Here is a 19,928-nt window from a genome sequence, read left to right as displayed (position 1 = left end):
ATCATATAGGTTCTTTATCGGCATGATGGGCAGGTCAAAGGGGAGGGGTTATACAGAGGAACACAAGGGATGGTAACTTCATACACCAGTAAAAGCCCAAAAGTCATTTGGAAAGTGGTTGTGTTTTATTTGATTTAACCCTTATTTTACCAGATAAGTTGACTGAGAACACATCATTTACAGCAACGACCTGGGGAATAGTTAAATGGGAAAGGAGTGGGGATGAATGAGCCAATTGGAAGCAGGGGATGATTAGGTGGCCATGAGGGTATGAGAACCAGATTGGGAATTTAGCCAGGACACCAGGGTTAACACCCCTACTCGTACATTCCATGGGATCTTTTAGTGACCATAGAGAGTCAGGAAAACACTACACAGGCTAATGTCCCCAATCACTGCCCTGGGATCCTCTCGTAGGCATTGATCGTCTCAGCTGCCTTCTGACACACCGCCAGCAGGATCCTCTGGATGGAGATCTAGAATCACAACACAAGCTGATCACAGAATCCGGATTCCTTTCCAGATTAAATGGGGTTTTTAAAACTGGGCCCAGGAAACCACTCAATTTTGTAAAGCCAAATTCTGTTCCATTGTGTTATAATAACATTCTACAGCAATTGCAACACAATTATGAGACAAGGACAGCATTTTACCAGTGTCCTGGATAAAATGGCCACCAGGGACGACTAGTGGCTGGCACTGTGACATTTGCTGAAGTAGTCCAGTGTGGCTTTGATAACATTGGAGCTGAAAGAGGGTGGGATTGGGGCTGGGTCCAGTTCCCTAGAGAGAACATAGAACATATCATCACAGACAATGAAAGGTTGTGAATACAAGTAAGTGTGGTTGTGGAGTGGTAAGGAGTGATGTGTAATGAACATTATCCTATGCACCTCCTCAAGGTCCCCTCTGCCCTCCTCAGTAGCAGCCCCATCATACAGGGTCATCAACAGCTCCACCACAATGTCCGCCAGGTTACTGTGAATCAGGCAGTAGATTTGCTGTGGAGTCCAACAGTGATACTGACTGCTTTTACAGCTTCTACTGCAGGTTCACTTGGCTGCTGCTGGTTGTAGTTAGCGCACCCTGCAAGGGTTGGCAGACATGGCACCAGGGTTGGGCCAATTCCATTTTAATTCAGCCAATTCAGGGGATGAAGTGAAAAGGACTGGATCCCAATCCTAATTTATACAGTGCATTCGGAAAGTATTCAGACCCCATTACTTTTTCCTCATTTGGTTACGTTATGGCCTTATTCTAAAACGTATTAGTGTTTTCATCTCATCAATCTACACACAATACCCTGTAATGACAAAGCAACATTTTTGCAAATGTATAAAAAATCTAAAACTGAAATGTGACATTTACATAAGCATTCAGAACCTTTACTCAGTACTTTGTTGAAGCACCTTTGGCAGCAATTACAGCCTCGAGTCTTCTTGGGTATGATGCTAAAATCTTGGCACACCTGTATTTGGGCGACAGGTAGCCTAGTGGTTCGAGCGTTGGTGACCGAAAGGTTGCAAGATTGAATCCCAACCCTTCTTTTTCAAGACCTCTGCAATCCGCCCTGGCATGCTGTCAATTAACTTCTGGGCCACTTCCTGACTGATGGCAGCCCATTCTTGCATAATCAATGCTTGGAGTTTGTCAGAATTTGTAGGTTTTTTGTTTGTCCAACCGCCTCTTGAGGATTGACCGCAAATTCTCAGTGGGATTAAGGTCTGGGGAGTTTCCTGGCCATGGACCCAAAATATCGATGTTTTGTTCCCTGAGCCACTTAGTTATCACTTTTGCCTTATGGCAAGATGTTCCATCTTGCTGGAAAAGGCATTGTTCGTCACCAAACTGTTCCTGGATGGTTGGGAAAATTTGCTCTCGGAGAATGTGTTGGTACCATTCTTTATTCATGGTTGTGTTCTTAGGCAAAATTGTGAGTGAGCCCACTCCCTTGGCTGAGAAGCAACTCCACACATGAATGGTCTCCGGATGCTTTACTCTTGGCATGACACAGGACTGATGGTAACGCTCACCTTGTCTTCTCCAGACAAGCTTTTGTCCAGATGCCCAAAACAATTGGAAAGGGGATTCATCAGAGAAAATGACCTTACCCCCATCCTCAGCAGTCCAATCCCTGTACCCTTTGCAGAATATCAGTCTGTCCCTGATGCTTTTCCTGGAGAGAAGTGGCTTCTTTGCTGCCCTTCTTGACACCAGGCCATCCTCCAAAAGTCTTTGCCTCACTGTGCGTGCAGATGCACTCACACCTACCTGCTGCCATTCCTGAGCAAGCACTGTACTGGTGGTGCCCCGATCCCGCAGCTGAATCAACTTTAGGAGACGGTCCTGGCGCTTGCTGGACTTTCTTGGGCGCCCTGAAGCCTTTTTCACAACAATTGAACCGCTCTCCTTGAAGTTCTTTATGATCCGATAAATGGTTGATTTAGGTGCAATCTTACTGGCAGCAATATCCTTGCCTGTGAAGCCCTTTTTGTACAAAGCAATGATGAGGGCACGTGTTTCCTTGCAGGTAACCATGGTTGACAGAGGGCGAACAATGATTCCAAGCACCACCCTCTTTTTGAAGCTTCCAATCTGTTATTTGAACTCAATCAGCATGACAGAGTGATCTCCAGCCTTGTCCTCGTCAACACTCACAGCCTTGTCCTCGTCAACACTCACACCTGTGTTAACAAGAGAATCATTGACAGGATGTCAGCTGGTCCTTTTGTGGCAGGGCTGAAATGCAGTGGAAATGTTTTTGGGGGATTCAGTTCATTTGCATGGCAAAGAGGGACTTTGCAATTAATTGCAATTCATCTGATCACTCTTTATAACATTCTGGAGTATATGCAAATTGCCATCATACAAACTGAGGCAGCAGACTTTGTGAAACTTTATATTTGCGTCATTCTCAAAACTTTTGGCCACAACTGTACAGCTGCAGCGATCGGTAAGCTGCTCAGATAGCTGATGTTTAAAGTTAGTGAGGGAAATATAAGTCTCCAGCTTCAGCGATTTTTTTCAATTTGTTCCAGTCACTGGCAGCAGAGAACTGGAAGGAAAGGCCGGCCAAAGGAAGTGTTGGCTTTGGGGATGACCAGTGAGATATACCTGCTGGAGTGCATGCTACGGGTGGGTGTTGTTATTGTGACCAGTGAGCTGAGATAAGGCGGAGCTTTACCTAGCATAGACTTATAGATGACCTGGAACCAGTGGGTCTGGCGACGAATATGTAGCGAGGGCCAGCTGACTAGAGCATACATGTTGCAGTGGTGGGTGGTATAAGGGGCTTTGGTGACAAAATGAATGGCACTGTGATAGACTGCATCCAGTTTGCTGAGTAGAGTATTGGAAGCTATTTTGTAAATGACATCGCCGAAGTCGAGGATCGATAGGATAGTCAGTTTTACAAGGGTATGTTTGGCGGTGTGAGGGAAGGAGGCTTTGTTGCGAAATAGGAAGCCGATTCTAGATTTAATTTTGGATTGGAGATATGAGTCTGGAAGGATAGTTTACAGTCTAGCCAGACACCTAGAATCTTGTTTCTCATGGTCTGAGAGTCCTTTAGGTGTCTTTTAGCAAACTCCAAGTGGGCTGTCATGTTCCTTGTACTGAGGAGTGGCTTCCGTCACTCCAATTCTGTCAGATCAGTAAATTCACTAAAAGTAATTTTATGGACATACAACTTATGGGCTAAAGTATAATGCAAACTAAGCATGTGCAACTACCTGTAGAAGAGAGCGGGGTGATTGAGCAGAGTGTAGGGGAGGGACTCCAGGGTATAGCCAGGCTAGCCCAGCCCCTCTGCCACCAGGTAATCCAGGTGAGAGCTAACAAACCCCTCCACACTTCTGTAGCCCAGAACTCTGGACTCACTGCCCAGGATCTACATGGGGTGAGGGACAAACCAGGTTAACATTCAGTCTGTCAATATCATAGCATACTGATAATGGTCAGACAGCGATACTGTATGTAGTGACGGTGGAAAGGCTGAGTTATCCACCTACACTATAAAGTGCTTTCAGTTTAAGAAACATTAATACAATAAATCATTTATGAGACTGTAAATACGTGTAGCCAAATGATTTGCCCTTAGCTCTTTGATGAGCGGCTCCTCTATGTTGTTCTCCTTGTTGGACTGTAAGAGGGCTAAGAGGGACTGCTTCTCACAGACAGGGCTGCAGCACAGCACCACCGACACATTCTTCAGCAGCGTGGCCTTGCGGTTAAATGTCTCGTCATTCAGGTATTCAGGAGAGCTGCTCTTCTGTGACACACACCAGGGAGAGCAGAGGGATAGTGAGATGGACTGGCCATAAAAAATTCTGTCAAAGTAACATGTGAAAGACAGGTTTACCTGGAGCCTCATCCCTTCTTAGGCTTTCAGGTAGACGTTCTCAAAGGCTGTCTGCTGGCATTTCAGAGGAAGCATCTTTCTCTTCTCCAAGCTGTCCGGTGTCAGCTCCAAGAACAGCCTATGGATGGAAGAGAGTATGCATGGTAGACATGTTAAACATGTAAATATTAACTTTTTAACTTCATAGACATTAGCCTCTGTGATGGCATTAAGGCTGGTGAGAGTGTTCCATTGGTGAAATGGCTGAGGACACCATCACTCCCTTCACTTTCACCATGGGGTCAAAGGGCATCTTGTTGAAACTGAACTGCAGGTACATGCTCTCAATCTCATTCAGGACATCTTTCACTTTCACTTGAGTTTGGTCTTGAGTCACAGAACTTTAAGCAGAGGAAAAGATTGGAGGCAGCATGAAATCTATGGAGTGGCACAGTGGGCTAAGACACTGCAGCTCAGTGGAAAATGCTTCACAGCAGTACCTGGTTCGAATCCTGGCTGCATCACATCCGGCAGTGATTGGAAGTCCCATAGGGTGGCGCAAAATTGGCCCAACGTCGTCCGGGTTTGGCCGGGGTAGGCCATCATTGTAAATAAGAATTTGTTCTTAACTGACTTGCCAAGTTAAATACTGACTTGCCCAAAAAACATTTGACACTAACCAGGTTTTCATCAAAACTTTTTATGCGAGTAAAGTACATGACAGAAAGTGTAAAGACTGGCCTGATGGAAATAGCAAATTTGTCAGTAAAAACTTTCCAAATGTTGACAAAACTAAAAAATATTAACAACAAGTAAAAACAAGGTGGGATGTTTTTGTGTCAGTAAAATTAATTATGCGAGAAATGGCAGTGGAAACACCTTTATGCGCCAGTATTGATATAATAACCATCATATCGTAGTAAACTTGGAGTCATGTGAGTAAATGTTGTGTGGTCCTCCCACTACAACTCAGGAAATCATGCATTATTAGGCCACAGATTAAATAAATGAATGGTGAGTTTATTTCTCCTTTCCAATAAATATCAAGGGTCATATTCTAGTGACATGATGATCGACGCTTGGCTGCCGTTTGACAAATAAAAAGAATCTTGCTCTTATCCATAATAATGTCATCATGTAAGTAGCCTAGCAACACTGTATCTGCGAGTAGTTCGCTGGGCACATTCGCTATATGGCACAACATTTGTTGTGCCAAAACCATCAGTAGAGTTGAAAATTGAACTTGTATTTTTTATTCAGTATGTGGGAATTTAACCGCAAAAGTTATTTTTATATGCACTTCGTCATCACGCACAGCCTTTTATCCGCAACAAGTTAATTTGATGGAAACATCTCTGGTGGGAAAATGCGAATATTGTTTTTATGCAGATTTGAGAATATTCACATTAAAATATGTCACCAAATTAATGGAAACCTAGCTACTGATAACAATATGGTTAAATTGATCTGTTTTAGGATCCCATGTCCCTCACCTCTCAAGTTTCTTTGCTCCGAGAAGAAACATAATGCCAGCTCGGGTGTCTTTGAGGGTCAAAGGCACAAGGATTCTGCGGATTAGGTTGTGAGGAAAATCCCTGGGCAAAGAGGAATAAGATAAGACACAAACTTGCATTAGGGATGTGTTAAAACAATTACAGACATAAAACATTGTATCAAGGCAAAATAATCCCAATTAGACAACACTAGCAGAGCGGTTAAGCGTGAATAAAAATGAGATATGAGCCCAGTGATAAACTGCCCACTGCAGATGATGGGGTGTGGTCTTGATCTCTCCTCTGCCTCTTCACTCTGTTCGTTCATCAGCAGCCAGCTCATGATGTTCTCCTTGATGCTGGGGGGCCCGACCCCCTCCACGGCCCTGCATGGTCCCACCCAGTGCCCAAGCTTAGGAACAGGACCTTGAGAAGGGCCTGGGCCAAACACAGATCAGCAACACTGCACACAGACAGACAGACGTTGAAATGGTCATTCAGAGTTAAAAGCACAATGCACTGTAGTTTGCAAAGAGTAAATTAGTAAATCAAATGTTGAGGAAGTGACTTTATATGACATGACAGCAGAGGAACCAGCTCCTGGCCAGGCACGATGGAGGGGTACTTAGAGGTCAACACTAATGTCATCTGTAGCTTATATAGGAGCATAGTATTGTTGAGTAGGGCAACACAGAGGATATGGCTATATGAAGAGTTTTACTGCACTAAATATAAGTATATTTGGCAAGTTAATGAGCACTGAACCTTGGTGTGATAGTCTTTTCTCACCATGGTATGATGGTGTGGCTGCAGGTGGTCTCGGGGGAACCTCACAGCCCAGCTCGATGTGTCTGCACTTGCTGGGCGTGCCCTGGGGACTTCCTCTCTGGGTGGCTCTGAGGTGGGCCTGAGTCACATCCAGAATCTGAAGGTTACAATCTTCGCTATAGAGCTAAGAAACAGTCAAACACCCAAAACATGAAGATGAGACCAACAATACCAAAACCATCTTAAAGACAGGTGAACTATGTCAGCACAGCTCAGGTTTTAGCCTGGAAATGGTAAATTAAGTCAAGATGTGAAAATTAAGAATCTTAGATTTATCATCTGATGTCTCCAGTTAGCTCAATAAGGTTCTCCTTCACAGCAATGTGGCGCAACCCTGTGGCATATTTCTCCCGGCTCCCAATCTGGCTGATCTCAGTCACCAGGGCATCATAGAGGTTATAGAGTAGACTCTGCCATTTGGCCCAGTCCTCAGCATAGGCTCCTGGAACAGTGATGGGTGGCATGGGCAAGAAAATATGTCAGATGGGCTGTATCAATCATGATCTAAAATGGCATACTACTTCATCAAGGGTTTCAGTGATGAAAACACTTCACACCTGTCTGTTGTTCTACACAGTTTTTATTGTTTAACATCTAAACAGATTCGTAAGACAATGGTGTTTTTTCAGTCTTCAGTCTATTCACAACATTCCAGCCATACCTGTGTCTTGTGTCTTTGACCCTTGAGATGATGTACACAGAGCTGCAGGTTGAAAAACTCTATCTCCTCTTTGAGAGTGCTGCTGGGCCTCATCTGTTTCCATACATAGAGCACAGAGGGCAGGAGCTCCTCACCCAGACGACACACCCTCATACGGCAGTTCATGGCAGCAGACCTAGTGCTCCACCACCGGCAAGTGTCTCTCCTGCCTGGAGAGAGAACAGATAACACACAGTGTAATGGATTAAGTCTCTTGATGTTAGGTCTTACTGTTGACCAGAGGAGGCTGGTGGGAGGAGCTATAGGATGATGGGCTCATTGTAATGGCTGGAATGGAAGGCTATGAAACATATGGAAACCACATGTTTGACTATGTTCCATATATTCCATTCCAGCCATTACAATGATCCCATCCTCGAATAGCTCCTCCCACCAGCCTCTACTGCTGTCGACTCAATTGCTAAGAGTTCAGTTCAGTAGGTTTATACGTTAGACCACTTACACTTAGTCTCTGAGGCGCAAAACTACTGAAAAATGACTGTGGCAACTCCCTTGCATGTTACAGGTCACCTTTTGCAGTAATGGAGTTGACTAGGGTGTGTGTTATTGTCATCATACCTTATCAGTGACCGCAACCATACTCAATAACATTTCCCTTACTCAATAACATTCCAAGCCCCTGGTTCACACAACCTTGGGGCGACAGGGTAGCCTAGTGGTTAGAGCGTTGGACTAGTGACCGGAAGGTTGCAAGTTCAAAACCCCGGACCTGACAAGGTACAAATCTGTCATTCTGCCCCTGAACAGGCAGTTAACCCACTGTTCCTAGGCCGTCATTGAAAATAAGAATTTGTTCTTAACTGACTTGCCTTGTTATAAATAAATAAATTGACCCCACCATATACATTCTTCCTAGAGATAACTATTAACTTCTGGTGTAGCAAGTATTTCAAATTACAACCCAACAGACTGTGGCCCTCCTCCTTTCCATAGGATACCTGATGTCTAACAATAACACGTTCTGCATTCCCCTCTCTCCAACAGTACCATGAATAGTTCAGAATTAAGAACCCATCTGGGTAATAAACTGTGTAGGAAGACATGCTACCTGAGGACTGCCTCCCAGGTGAGCTGCTTGGAGCCTTCAGATGCTCTGGTTCCAGAATGTGATGCAGCTCCTTCACTGTGTCAGGAGACCGGAGGAGTTGTCTGAAGCTTTCTTTCTGTATACAAGAACATAATGTTTTGTGCACAGATGCAAAAGCCACCACTAGTAATAACAATCATCAAAACAAACTTCAATGACAAAACGGATATCAGCTTCTATATGTAACGTCGTGGAAGTAACTTGAAATGAGCTAAAAACTGAAAGTGGACACTCCCCATTGAAACACAATTTCCCATAATGCACATCTTCCAAATATGATGGAAATTCCGGGTTACGTGTGCTCGAGTTCCCCGCCTTTTCACGAATCATAGGATGTTGCACCCTGGATGTTTTGACCAAATGTAACGTTACTTGCTTTATTTGTGATTAATGTATTTTTACAGATAATGAAACTTGTAATTGTTGCAATAATTCGACATTGCAGCCATGTTGCTTCCGTCTGACATAGCGCGGCTCGTTTTAGGTAAGTCTGAACTGGGTCCTGTTTGTATTGCTTGCTAACCTAACGCTACCTAGCTATGTGGAAGTGGCAGTAAGCTAGCTAACGTTAGAATACTATCTGCAATATCCTGCTGGTGATATTGCGTCCAGGGCTGCACTATGGCAAGCCAACTCGCTGTCCTCTTACTGTGGAAAGCTAAGCCTCCAATTCTGCTACTCTTCTACACTTTTTATTTTACAGGATACATGCAACAAGAGGGACTGTGTTCTACAAGCCAGGCATTCATTCGTGAAAGCCCCAATTTGAAGGAGTACGCAGAACACAGCTCAGATGATGCAACTATTCCTGCTTGTGTGTTTGTAAGTTTCTTTTATACTGTATATAGCTGTGCTCAACTCTTCACTGTAATGACTATATAGTTAGTGAGTTCGTTAGTGGATTAACGTTACTTAGCTAGGTAGCTAATTCATGTGTACTCCCATTGCAGTCCCTCTTTGGGAAAAACCTGACAACTATTTTGAATGAGTATGTTGCTGTCAAAGCTAAAGGTAAGCATAACCTCTGACCACTACCACTTTCAATAAATGAGTACAGTACTTTCACGTTTGTATTTTATTCTTGGTTGTCACACTTCCCTGCTATTTCTCCTTAGAGACAATTGAAGAGACTCAGATACCTGTCATGATGACATCTTTGTGGAAAAAGCTTGATTTCACACTCAATCAAATCAAGTAAGGACCTATTTTTATCTATAAAATGACAAAGAAAAACTTGCCAACAGATTGCTGTTTGATGGTGTCACTTTCTGACATTTTCAATTGTACTTATTTCTTTCATTAGGTCTATGCAAAACTCCCCAGCTATTATCCAGAATCAAAGACGTAAGTGCTTTATTAAATATTCTTGCACATTAAATGGTTATGGTTTTAGTACTACCTCTGAACTTGGATTTCATTGCCTCTTTGTTGTGTCTCATGCTGTCAGGCAGAGTGTTGAACTCCATGGCAGTATGACGGGCGTCCCTAATTACATTCATCCATGGGCAGTTTTTTTTCCCTTTGGGCGAGGGGCCTACCTGGAATATAGTAATAAATCATTTAGAGTGGCTGTGGTTCCGAATTTTCTGGATTCAGACTTGCTGTTGCAAGAGACTTCTGTGCATGCAGGATCTACTAGCCTATCTCCTTTCAGTTGCTGCTCAGTCGCTTGTGACGCTGCCATTTGTTCACAAATCAGCAGTTAATAGTAATTTAATGGAATTTTTTCATCATCATTGTAAACATTGTCTAAACAGTAGGCAGACTGCTGGCTATATGACAGCATAACTATAAAGATTACATCACACAAAACGCAAGTTGTTTTGAACACTGCAAATTGACTGCAAGAATCCCAAACAGAGTATTTGATAAAACATAATCATTTTAAACCTTTATTACATTGGTATACTATCACATATTCCTCTCTGTTTATGCGTAGGAATACTAATTTCCAGGTGATTTTACAATATTTTATGTCAAAGCGATTTGACATGAAATAAATTCACCCACAGGCTGTCTATTAGGGAAACCTGCTGTATGATGTGATTCATAAACCTATTTCCTCTGCAGTCCGCACACGTAATGGGATCGTGAACATGAGGGGGCGACAGAGAGCCTTGCCATCAACGCAGTCCCCCAGCTCTGGGTTTCTGTCATCGTCGGCCCAGGGCATCGCCAACCCAGTCTGCTACAGCTCCCAGCAGACCAGACCCTCCCCAATCTGCGGCACACAGCCCCAGATCCAAGATGGAGGACGTCCGCTCATTAATGTGAACCGTAAGTAAACTCATCAATGAGCAGCAGTGTACTGGGGAAGGTTGTTACCGTAGGTGTCTATCACATCTCATTTTAACTGACAATTGCTGTCATCATTATGAACATTAATACCAACTTATAGGAAAGAATGTCAAAGCTTCATTGAATAATTGACACTTGCTTTTTATTACAGGGGAGTCACCTTTGCAAATAACGGTTCCAGACAACCGGTTAACCACAGGACCATTATCCCCAGGGCGTCGGAAATGGTAAGATAGTCATTCTCATCTATTTGTTTACTTTTTTGTAAGTTCTTCTTACCCATGTGTAGATTGTAGGGATGTACCAATTCAACTGTATGCATTTTTCCCAATTTTAAAATGTTTAAAGATACATGTGCATCGGACTGTGGACCCCAAATGTAGCATGCATCGGTCAGAAAATCAATTAAATCGGCGCTTCACTAATATGTTTTGCTCATATTACGTTATTTTTCTACCTCTCATCTTTGGTGATAACTGATGCGTCCTCTGCTTCAGTATCGAACTGCATGTGCCTTCAGAAAGTAAGTAGTCGTACCACTTGACTTATTCCACATTTTGTAGTTACTAATGGAATTTTTTTTCAGGCAACACACCATAATGACCAAGTGGAGAGAGAAAAATGGGACATTTTTGTACATTTTGTGAAAATGAAATACAGAAATATATAATTTACCTAAGTATTCACACCCTTGAGTCAATAGTTTGTAGAAGCACCTTTGGTGGCAATTACAACTTTGAGTCGTCTTGGGCAGGTCTGTATCAGCTTTGCCCATCTGGATTTGGGGATTCTTCTCCCATTCTTCCTTGTAGATTTTCTCAAGCTCTGTTAAATTAGATGGTGCTGAACAGCAATCTTCAAGTCTTTCCACAGGTTTTCAATGCAATTCATGTCTGGGCTTTGGCTGGGCCACCCAAGAACTTAAACATTCTTGTTCTGTAGCCATTCCAGTGTTGCTTTGGCTGTATGCATGATGACATTGTCCTGTTGGAATGTAAATCTTCGCCCCGTCTGTCGTTTGCACTTTGAAGCTGGTTCTCATCAAGGATTTTCATGTATTTGGCTCCATTCATTGTTCCCTCTAACCTTACCAGTCTCCCAGTCCCTGTTGCTGAAAAGCATCCCCATAGCATACTGGTATGGTGGGATGGTGATGAGCTGTGCCTGGTTTTCTCCAGACATTTCGCTTTGTGTTCAGGCCAAAGAGTTTAAGTTTTGTCTCATCAGATCACACAATCTTTTGCCTTATGCTCTTTCATGTGCCTTTTTGCAAACTCCGGGCGTGCTGTCATGTGCCTTTTTCTCAGGAGTGGCTTTGGTCTAGCCACTCCCATAAAGCACAGATTGGTGAAGTGCTGTAGAGAGTGTTTCTGGCAGGTTCTCCCTTCTCAGCCAAAGAACTGTCAGAGTTGGGTTCTTGTTCACCTCCCTGACCAAGGTCTTTCTTGCCCGCTTGCTTAGTTAGTCGGACGGCCAGCTCTAAACAGTCTGGGTAGTTCCATTTCCCAATGATGTGCTCTTGGAAACTTGCAACTCTCTAGAAATGGTTTCATACCCTTCCCATCAAAATAATATCTCAGATCTACAGACAGTTCCTTGGACTTCATGGTATAGTTGCTGCTCTGACATGCACTGTCAACTGTGGGACCTTATATATGCAGGTGTGTTTTTATAAATCATGTCCAAATAATTGAATTGGCCACAAGTGGACTTGGATGCACCTCTAAGCTCAATTTGGAGTGTCATAGCAAAGGGGTATGAATACCTATATTTCTGTATATAATTTTCAATAAATTTGCAAAGATTTCTAAAAAAATATGTTTTCACTTTGTCATTATGGGGTATTATGTGTAGATGGGTGAGAGAGACAATCTCTTTAATCCATTCTGAATTCTGAATCCATTCTGAAAATGTGGAATAAGTCAAGGTTATGAATACTTTCTGAAGGTACTGTAACTGTAATTAATTTTGCATGCCGAACAACACCATTCAATATCAGTAGCCCAGTCGAACTGCGCACTGACCAACGCGAGGTAGGCGGCCTGTTCTTGAACTTCCATATCTGTGTGGCACCTTCAGCATTAAAATACCACAATGGCTTGCATGATATTAGACTTTATTAGTTGTGGCAACCTATGTCATTTGCTAGGTTATTGTTATCTATGCGCTGTTGAAAATGCTGTTTTAGTAAGCTACTGGTACGCAACTGTTATCTGGCTGTATCTGCTGAATGGGGCTTACAATAGATTTTATTTTGAGATGGGAGTGAAATTCTAAAGTTGTGCTATATAGTCGTTGGCTGTGTCATAGCTAATTTTGCTATGTTCAAACAGAATCGCACCGACTCGTTTCAAACTAAAAATGTAGCGTTCTTGTAACATATTGGAGCCCATGTATCTAGATGCGTATCGAATTGTCTTGAAATGGAAATATGCATATCCCTAGTAGATTGAGTTATGATAAAAGAGTAATCTTCCCAGTGACTCCCCCAGGAGGAGAGGTGGGGGCTCCGCTGGGACTGGAAGAGCCAACATGGTGGCCAGTAGCCTGACAGCAGAGCTCCAGAGTGAAGAGGCAGTCACAGAGAATTTCCCTGTGAGTACAAAACAAAGTTAATACTCTGCATTTGAAACACTGTTAAACCCAGTTGACTGATGTGAATTTATCATTAAATTGTGTTTTTGCAGCAAATGTTGATACAAAATGCAAGAGAGAGGATTCTAAATGACAAGTCCTTACAAGAGAAGCTTGCTGAAAACATCAACAAAATTCTAGCAAGGTAGTAATAAAAGTAGATATTCTTGAGTAACATTTGAACAGTACCGACTTCATTACGTATTACATTTGGCTGTTGGGTAGAGTAGATATTATTTCTTACTTGTGCATGTGTTTCTTACTCTCTACTTGTAGTGATGTCAGTCCTCAGGCTTTAAAGGCATCATGCAGCACCATGGAGCCTGACCAGTCAATAGATGAAATTCTGGGCCTGCAGGTAATGTCATGTTCTGACAGACTTGCTATAACCCCATTTCTCCATTCGAACTTGCAGAACATTGTCCGTCTTTAGTGCATAGAGTGTGGATTTGTGCTTTCTACTGACATTTTACTCTGTGAAGGGGGAGATTCATATGTCTAATGATGTTATACAAGACATCTTGGAGCAGACAGAGTCCGACCCAGCCTTCCAGGCTCTTTTTGACCTCTTTGATTACGGTAAACATTTTAATCTTTGCTGATGATTTAATCTAGATCATGTGCAGGATTTTGTTGCTCCTGACAATGCATGAAGTGGGTCTGGTGATTGTTTGACTAAGGTTTTATAAAATGTAATTATTCCACTAAATCTCTTGATTCTTTGCATTAAGGCAAAAGCAAAACCAGTGAGGATACTGAACAAGGAGCTGGGAACGTGAGCAATACCACCACAGAGAATGGTGAGACTGAGACTAGATGTATTGATGCCTCTTCTGAGACTGGAGACCCAGGTATGGACAAAATCCTCATGACCTTTTAAATAATGCCTGTTGGAATCATATACTAAACATTATTGATGCTTCATCAGCAATCTCTTTCTGACAGTGGGATTTCTCTTTAATTTCTCAGGCACTGGGCCTGAAAACTCGACATGTGGACAAGAAAATAGAGTAACAAAGTCCAGTCAAGAGCCCAAGAGTAAGAAAACAAGGAAATCTGCACCTCCTGTTTCAAGCACTTCAAAGGCAACTCATGGATCCAGTAGCAGAGGGTTGAGAAGGGGAGCTAGCTCAACAACTCCTGGACCCAGTAGCAAAGGGGTGAGAAGGGGAGATATTGCAACTCGACCCTCAGCACGTATTGATCAACTTGCCGCCGCCGCTGCTTCTTCTGCCGCTAAGGACTCTGATAGGGTTGACTCAGGCTCCATCTTTAATCCGGATGTATCAGGCGTGGATATAGACGAACCTCTCAATACCCCCCTTGACAGTATAGCTCCGCCAGATGTCTTTGAGCCAGTCAGACAGGAGAGTGGAACAATTCGTCCGGCGTCAGCATGCAACACACCTTCATCTGAAACCAGGACGGTCTCTGCTGTGAAAGACATATTAGGCAATGAGAACACAGTGGGGGCTGATGGTAGACAAGTGGTGGATAACCAAGCTTCACTTCTTAACTCCTCACCTTCCCTGTCCAATTCCATGCCAATGCTGGATCAGTCAAACAAGGCTCCCATACAGGCCTCTAACCTGCCTCATAGGAATATTACCCCTCCCAGCAGTGTAGGAATTTCACAACCTCTACCACATACCATACACTCTATGGCTGTCCCCTCAACAGTTACAACAACTCCTGCTGCCCCAACCTTCATCCCAAACCCCAACCCTACAGGCAAGGAAGTAGACCCCAGTAAGATTGTTGCCCTGAAGATCATAATCAGCGATGAGCAGGAGGAGCCTTCCAGTGACTCTGCCCTGAACCAGGCTGTGTCCAGCATCACTGGGGACAGGATCCCCACCATCTTCCTCTCCTCTCCCACCAAGTCACCTACTAAGGCCCCGGCCCTCAGTGGAGCCCCAATGGCTCAGGAGGAGACTGTGCAGGCGGTGAGCAGCTTACAGAGGACAGAAGTCCTCCTGCCAGCAGAGACCAATCCTCTTAGTGGGAAAGCAGGGGATGTGGCAGCATTGGCAGGGACGTCATCTGCGTTGACACAGCCTGGCTACTACATTCAGCTGCCCTTTGATTCAGCCACATCCACCAACAGCTACATCTTAGTGACAGACACAACAGCTACAGACCCCCAGTCCAACAAGGTGATATTACCCAGTGGCGCCCCACAGGTACAGACTGTACCCCCTACCTCATATACTCTGGCCACTCCACCCTGCTATTCCCCTGGTAAGACTGCATATAAATACTTAAAGATGCACTATTCAAAAATCACTCACCATTTCCTGGTTGCTAAAATTCTAATAGTTCACCTAATTTCAGTTTGAAATATATTTTCCTTAACCAAAAATATTGTGTATTCAGCTTTTTGAAGCTGGTGTACAAAACCGAAAATAAAAGATGCCAAAATGAAACTTTGTCTCTTTTGAACGTCAGCCATTTGACCTTCGGTTGATCCGCATGGCAGAGTGGACTCTTTTCTGGCTTACAGACTGGTCGTCAGTTGCCGAGTCATCTAAGAACGGGAAGCATAGAAATAGTGCACTTAAAACAGATATATTGCTTGTTAGACTTGCTTTCAATAAGTGACAGATCTATAACACATTTTTATGTGAATTTGGTTGGGTCGCCTAAAAAGTTACATATTGTATGTCAAATTGGGTGACAAATGAATGCGAAGAGTCACATTTTGTATTACGACGCATACCTTTTCTGGCCATTTACCATCCTAAAAATTAGGAATAAGCTAAGGCTTTGATTTCTGGTCAAACATATAGAAAAGGAGTCTTATAAGACCTATTCTAGTTTGTTTTCTAAGGTATTAGAAATACATCAAAACAAGACTTATATCAACACTTTTGTATGTTGTTTTGGAGAAATTGTTCTGCCTTCTGTAAGTTTAAGAAACATTGCCATGTGCCTTGAAGTTCCGTTACCAAAAACTAGCATCTTTAATATATTTTCTAATTTCTCTCCCTCTTGAGGGAAAATAATGAAAGTTCAGAAGTAACAAGAAAAGGCAGACCTATGAATTAGTTATGGTGCTTTTACTGTTATCACTTTTGTTAAAATGTGAATTTCTGAAAAATCGTCAATGGAATTTCTGTTATTCAATTGGCTACAATGGGAAATCATAGTAAGTCACAAACCACACTTTGGTTCACAAGATTGAACAGCACAGTTCAGTAGAGAATAGTATATAGTTCAGTAATGTAGAGTTCAGTACAATTAGGAAAAGTAGAATACAGTACCCTAGAGTTGAGTACACTAATATACTGTACTGAGCAGTACTTTGATGTCCAAGCTTGTGAAACATAGACATTTATGATTGGTTCAAATTTGGTCCGGTCCTGACCAACCAAATTTGGTCTTGTTTGGGGGCAGAGCTCATTAAAATTATAGCCAGTTTGTAGAATAATACCCAAGTATGCAATGTGTACCTATTTAGGATACACCACCCGGAATAGAATGATATTCATATCCATAATTATGCATTTCTGTGTAGTACAGATCAGGGATCCATTATGAAATTCCGTTACCTCAATTCCATTACCGTGTGTAAATCCACTTCACTTACTGCAGTTCAATAACCAAAAGAGAGTCAATAACTGACACCACATTCTTTCTGCAGACATCATTGAATTCTTAATTCAGAGCATATATTTAAACATTTTGGGGGAAAGTAGACTTTAAAAAAAAAAAAAGGGATGTTTTACCGAAATTCTGTTACCAAACTTTGCATCTGCACAGTTCTTGCAGTACACTTAATTTATTAACATTTTCTGTGTAAATTGTTAAAAGTAGACTTTGTGCATGAAGTTGTATGGTTTGTTAAACTTTGAAATCAATGTTTTTTTTGGCATACATTTACAGTTGAATGACCCCAATAGTCATCACTCACTTAATTTGCCATGCTGTTTTGCTGGTGGGAAATGTCTAACCAGTTATATCCTCCCAGGATCTAGACTCTAAGGAATGGTGTTCAGTCCTCCATGTCATTGTATGTTTACTGTTATCCTGTAATGTATTCACAAATGTTGTTGCTTGCTTGTGCATTTCAGGAAAAACGGGAGCTTCTGGATCGAATATAGATACAAAGCAGGTCCACCCGCAATCCTCTGAAAGCACAGGGCAGCAGAAGGTAGCAGTTGGCTCGAGCCCCAGCCATAGGAGGATGCTTTGCTTTGATGGGTCTGCTGGTGAAACTTCCACCTCCAAAGCTACAGCTACTGCTGTATCGCCTGTCCAACAGGTGGAGAAAGAGATACCTAAATCTGCCTCTGCTATCTTGGGGAGCAGTAGGCCAAAAAGGAGAATAGAGACTGTAAGATGTACAGACAACACTCAGACATTATGGACCGGAACAGAGACGGAGAAATCCTCCACTGTCCAAAAGCAGAAAGAAGCTGCGAAAAAGACCCCTTCAAAGAGGGACGCAGATCAAAATGCTAGTCAAAGTGCAAGTACCAGTAGATCTCAGAGTGCTGGTAGCAGTAGGACTGATGCTTCACAGTCAGAGTCCAGGAAGCGATCTCAATCAGCAGACAAGAAGGATGATGGTGGAGCAGGACCTAAGGATGCCCAGAGCTCCAGGTCCTCTTCATCTGATCACAGACTGAGATCAGGGAGCAGGAAAGAGAAAGACGCATATAGACAAGAGCCTACTGAGAAATCTCCTGCCAAGGAGCGGGAGGGGCGGACAGAGAAAAGGACATCTTCTCAGGATCCCCCTCATGTCACTGCCAATAAGGAGAATGAGCTGGAGGGGGGAAGGCGAGAGCAGCAGCCCACACCAGCACCAAGAGCATTCAGCCCGGCCCCCCAAACCCCTGTCCCCCAGGCTTGCTCCAACAAATTCCCCTCCAAGACCAGCCCACTGACCAAGCAGGCAGCTGAAATGCTCCACAACATCCAGGGTCTAAACCCTCCCTCCACCCCTCCTAAGAAGCCTGGCATTGGCTGTCTGGAGCTGCCTCTTCCTCGGACCCCTGGCCGTCTCCAGGAGTCTCTATACTGCCCCAGGACTCCTGCACGTCAGAAGCTAGACAGAAACGGAGAGGGCACCCCCAGGCACCTGGTCCCTCCCACCACCCCAGACCTTCCCTCCTGCAGCCCAGCCAGCGAAGCAGGGAGTGAAAACAGCATCAACATGGCGGCTCACACACTGATGATCCTATCCCGAGCCGCCATTGCCAGGACAGGCTCCCCACTGAAAGACAGCTTGCGCCAGGAGGGGGCTGGAGCAGTGACCCCTGTAGCCTTCAAGAGCAAGAAGCGCAAGCAGCCTGAGCCCCTGGCCAGCCCGCCAGCAAAGAAAGATATCTCAAGTTCATCTGGCAGTAAGAAGAAAGCAAAGGTGAATTTTCTATTCAATCTGTGTATCTTAATCTCTTCTGAGGTTCATAATTGAATGTGATTGCATCAACCCAGTCGTAGATATTTGGCATAATCTCCTGCATTAAATGTGAACTCAGTTTCCTTCTTTGCTTGTATAATGAGAAAGCACATTAAAACCACTGCATCTCTTTATGATGTGTACCCCACAGAAACAGCAGAAACTAATGGATTCCTTCCCCGATGACTTGGATGTGGATAAGTTCCTGTCTTCACTGCATTATGATGAGTGATGGGTTGAGTTATAGAAGTTGGACAATAGGATGAGAATCTCCCAAACACTACTTACCTACTCTCCAGGAATTGAACAAGCCATAATTTACTGTCACAGTGCCTATGGTTAAATCATAGGTGTTAGGCACCTGTGGTCTCGTGGAGCATGTCCTCAGCTATTATTTTTTCTTCGTTGGTATGCCTGCTTGTAGGGTTTGTCCTACATCCTTTGGCGTAACAACTAATTATACATGTAATGTATATACTGTATAGACATTATTGCAGAAATGCTAGATTGAGAGCACTTTGGTTCCATTCAAGGACTGTAATGTTAAGAATGGTTTCCCAATCTTGTATTAATAATTTCAAGAATTCAACCCTTTTTCAATATTTCACTGTGTCTAAACTTTAAATGATCCACCCAACACACTATGGCTGTGGTTAGACAGGCAGCACAATTCTGATCTTTATTTCACTAATTGGTATTTTGACCAGATCAGCTGTGAAAAAGATTGGTCAAAAAGACCAATTAGTGGGAAAGAATATCAGAATTGGGCTGCGTGGTGTGTGTAAAATACATTTGTGCAGATGTTTTCTTTACTAGTGATTTTAAATTAAATTTGTTTTAGAAAAATCTAGTTTCATTTAATATTGTTTCTGTGCAGGTAAAAACTGACCGGTTTTCAGTCCAAAGCAAAATATCACTATCAGAACACAGTCTGATAACCCAATCTGTGAAATTCACTATAACCAAATTAATATTGCACCATTTTATTCACTTGAGTTAATTACTACTATATAATAGGCCTATATCATCACAGTGATAGACTGCTGTGCCAGTAGAGATTCTTCTAAGGTACTGCATCTCAGTGCTAGTGGCATCACTACAGACCCTGGTTTGATTCCAGG

At 43.1% G+C, this 19,928-nt stretch overlaps 1 protein-coding gene and 1 long non-coding RNA gene across 8 annotated transcripts; one reads left to right on the top strand and one right to left on the bottom strand.

The window, feature by feature from the left end:
• Positions 1 to 109: 109 nt before the first annotated feature.
• On the bottom strand, positions 110 to 8,717 carry LOC135552993 (uncharacterized). Of its 6 annotated transcripts, none has more exons than XR_010457535.1 (9): positions 8,430 to 8,717; positions 7,322 to 7,530; positions 6,622 to 7,102; positions 5,833 to 6,295; positions 4,361 to 4,478; positions 3,732 to 4,270; positions 894 to 2,684; positions 654 to 783; positions 110 to 476 (listed from the first exon to the last, which is right to left on the bottom strand). It is a non-coding gene; the product is annotated as an uncharacterized LOC135552993 (long non-coding RNA). The 6 variants fall into 6 exon arrangements; XR_010457536.1 differs by having other exon boundaries at positions 654 to 2,684; positions 3,732 to 3,889; positions 4,075 to 4,270; XR_010457537.1 differs by having other exon boundaries at positions 654 to 2,684; positions 3,732 to 3,889; positions 4,174 to 4,270.
• A 69-nt stretch (positions 8,718 to 8,786) lies between these two features.
• LOC135552991 (protein NPAT-like) lies at positions 8,787 to 19,649 on the top strand. 2 transcript variants are annotated; one of them, XM_064984995.1, is made up of 15 exons: positions 8,787 to 8,952; positions 9,172 to 9,290; positions 9,419 to 9,479; positions 9,584 to 9,662; positions 9,772 to 9,812; positions 10,539 to 10,745; positions 10,918 to 10,993; positions 13,259 to 13,361; positions 13,454 to 13,545; positions 13,677 to 13,758; positions 13,883 to 13,979; positions 14,132 to 14,251; positions 14,370 to 15,641; positions 17,474 to 18,768; positions 18,959 to 19,649. In XM_064984995.1, exons 1-15 carry the CDS (start codon positions 8,916 to 8,918, stop codon positions 19,037 to 19,039), a joined length of 3,762 nt encoding a protein of 1,253 aa, XP_064841067.1. In that variant the 5' UTR covers positions 8,787 to 8,915; the 3' UTR covers positions 19,040 to 19,649. The 2 variants fall into 2 exon arrangements, with proteins under 2 accessions (XP_064841067.1, XP_064841066.1); XM_064984994.1 differs by having other exon boundaries at positions 13,247 to 13,361.
• The last annotated feature ends 279 nt before the right edge of the window (positions 19,650 to 19,928 follow it).

Source organism: Oncorhynchus masou, chromosome 13 (assembly GCF_036934945.1).
Source record: "Oncorhynchus masou masou isolate Uvic2021 chromosome 13, UVic_Omas_1.1, whole genome shotgun sequence".
NCBI lineage: Eukaryota > Metazoa > Chordata > Actinopteri > Salmoniformes > Salmonidae > Oncorhynchus > Oncorhynchus masou.
This window is presented reverse-complemented; position numbering and strand designations above follow the sequence as displayed.